At 43.3% G+C, this 1,703-nt stretch overlaps 1 protein-coding gene across 1 annotated transcript in view; it reads left to right on the top strand.

Moving 5' to 3' along the window:
* The window catches only part of LOC103481935 (C-Jun-amino-terminal kinase-interacting protein 4-like), a 67,885-nt gene that overhangs the window by 39,668 nt on the left and 26,514 nt on the right, over positions 1-1,703 (top strand). The window contains exons 5-11 of the mRNA XM_017310713.1: positions 4-61; positions 191-202; positions 382-396; positions 493-550; positions 1,191-1,343; positions 1,425-1,482; positions 1,563-1,693. Of these exons, the coding sequence (XP_017166202.1) occupies positions 4-61; positions 191-202; positions 382-396; positions 493-550; positions 1,191-1,343; positions 1,425-1,482; positions 1,563-1,693 (485 nt within the window). The remainder of the gene's footprint in view (positions 1-3; positions 62-190; positions 203-381; positions 397-492; positions 551-1,190; positions 1,344-1,424; positions 1,483-1,562; positions 1,694-1,703) is intronic.

Below are 1,703 nucleotides of genomic sequence, written 5' to 3'. Positions count from 1 at the left end.
GAGCTGGCGTCTGCAGGAAACGACATGATCGGCGACGTGGACGAGGGAGCCGACCTGCTGGGTAAAAACACCCGGCTCTCGTTTTCTCTCTCGTTACATTTCGGCTTTTTGCTTTCACAAACACAGTTTTCCTCGACTCGACCTCTCTGAATTGTCTTTTGCTTTGGCTTGCGGCGATAAACGTCCWCAGATGAGTTCTCTGGTGTGTATCGGAGATTTCCGTCCTTGTTGTCTTTACTGGTCGTCTCTCGCTGTTGTAGCTGATTGTATAATTGTGATGTTTACATGTTGGAGGTAGTGATATTCTAGAGTAGAAATGCTTAAAAGGGACGTAATTATGAATAAACCTTTCTCATCGTCCTTTTTTTATGTCGCTGTCAGTCTGCAACCTTTTAGGTAAGACTGAAAATGCATAGGTGGATAGAGTAGGCAGAGACAAACGCACTGGTTGGAAGTGGTAAATGCCTTATTAACCCAGACGTTCATTTCCAGGTATGGGTCGGGAGGTCGAACATCTAATCCATGAGAACACCCAGCTGCTGGAGACCAAGTCAGTGCTCACTACTTAAACCACGTGTCAAACTCGAGGCCTGTGGGCCAAACCCGGCCCGCCATAGCTTTTTATGTGGCCCTCTAGATTCTAGACTAAACACTAAGTGTGCTTAAATATCATGTTATCAATCAGATCAATGCAGTTTTCATCTGTTTACTGCCAAATTATATCAGTCAGTCCCTCCAGTTTGAGAATTATTGTGGAAATTTATGCAAAATCAACAAATCTCTGCACTTTTTTGTGCTAATACATAATTGGGAGTTTATTGCAGATTTTTCTCAAAAATTGTCAAAAGCTTTCTTGTAACTAAACAGCTGCCTCAACATTAATTGGTGTCAGATTATATAGTCCATGATCTATATAAAAAGTTGCATTTACCATCATAAATAAGCGCAAATATTTCCAAATTAATTCCACAAACACTTTGATGTTTTTTGCAAAAAATCACTAAAAGAATCACAAAATCCTGGAGGGACTGAAGAGATGTTCAGCTACATTATTTAATTTTAAGAATTTATTGGTGTTTCAAAGGTTTCAGTACATGCTGGTGCAACCGGCCCTTTAAGAGCATTCACCGCTGACTTAAACTTTTTTGAAACGCTTCGTGTTGAACGTAGCTCAATGGATGTGTTTCCAGAAACGCTCTGAATGTGGTGAAAAACGACCTCATTGCTCAACTGGACGACCTGTCCTGTGAGAAGGAGGTTCTGCGAGGCGAGCTTGAGGCCGTCACTCAGGCTAAGACCAAACTGGAGGATAAAAACAAGGAGTTAGAAGAGGAGCTGAGGAAGTATGTTCGCTCAGAGGTTTTAAAATGTCCTCGGTTGCTTACTTAACGCGTAATTAACTMWGATGRATCCCATCRTTGCAGAGTTAAAGCCGAGCTGGATGAGGCCAAACAGAAGGTCAAGAATGAAAACCAGGACGACGTAAGCATCTGTTCATGGAAATCACGGAACGAGTTGAAGCACGTGTGTCATTTTGGCTCATGGTTACGTTGTGCCTGCAGAGCGAYGTGCCCACAGCCCAGAGGAAACGTTTCACCAGAGTGGAGATGGCCAGAGTCCTGATGGAGAGGAACCAGTATAAAGAGAGGCTGATGGAGCTGCAGGAAGCCGTCAGATGGACAGAGATGATCCGGTAAGATCAC

This window comes from Poecilia reticulata, linkage group LG19 (genome assembly GCF_000633615.1).
Source record: "Poecilia reticulata strain Guanapo linkage group LG19, Guppy_female_1.0+MT, whole genome shotgun sequence".
NCBI classification, from domain to species: domain Eukaryota; kingdom Metazoa; phylum Chordata; class Actinopteri; order Cyprinodontiformes; family Poeciliidae; genus Poecilia; species Poecilia reticulata.
Note: the sequence above shows the minus strand (reverse complement) of the source record. Positions and strands in the feature narration are given on the sequence as shown.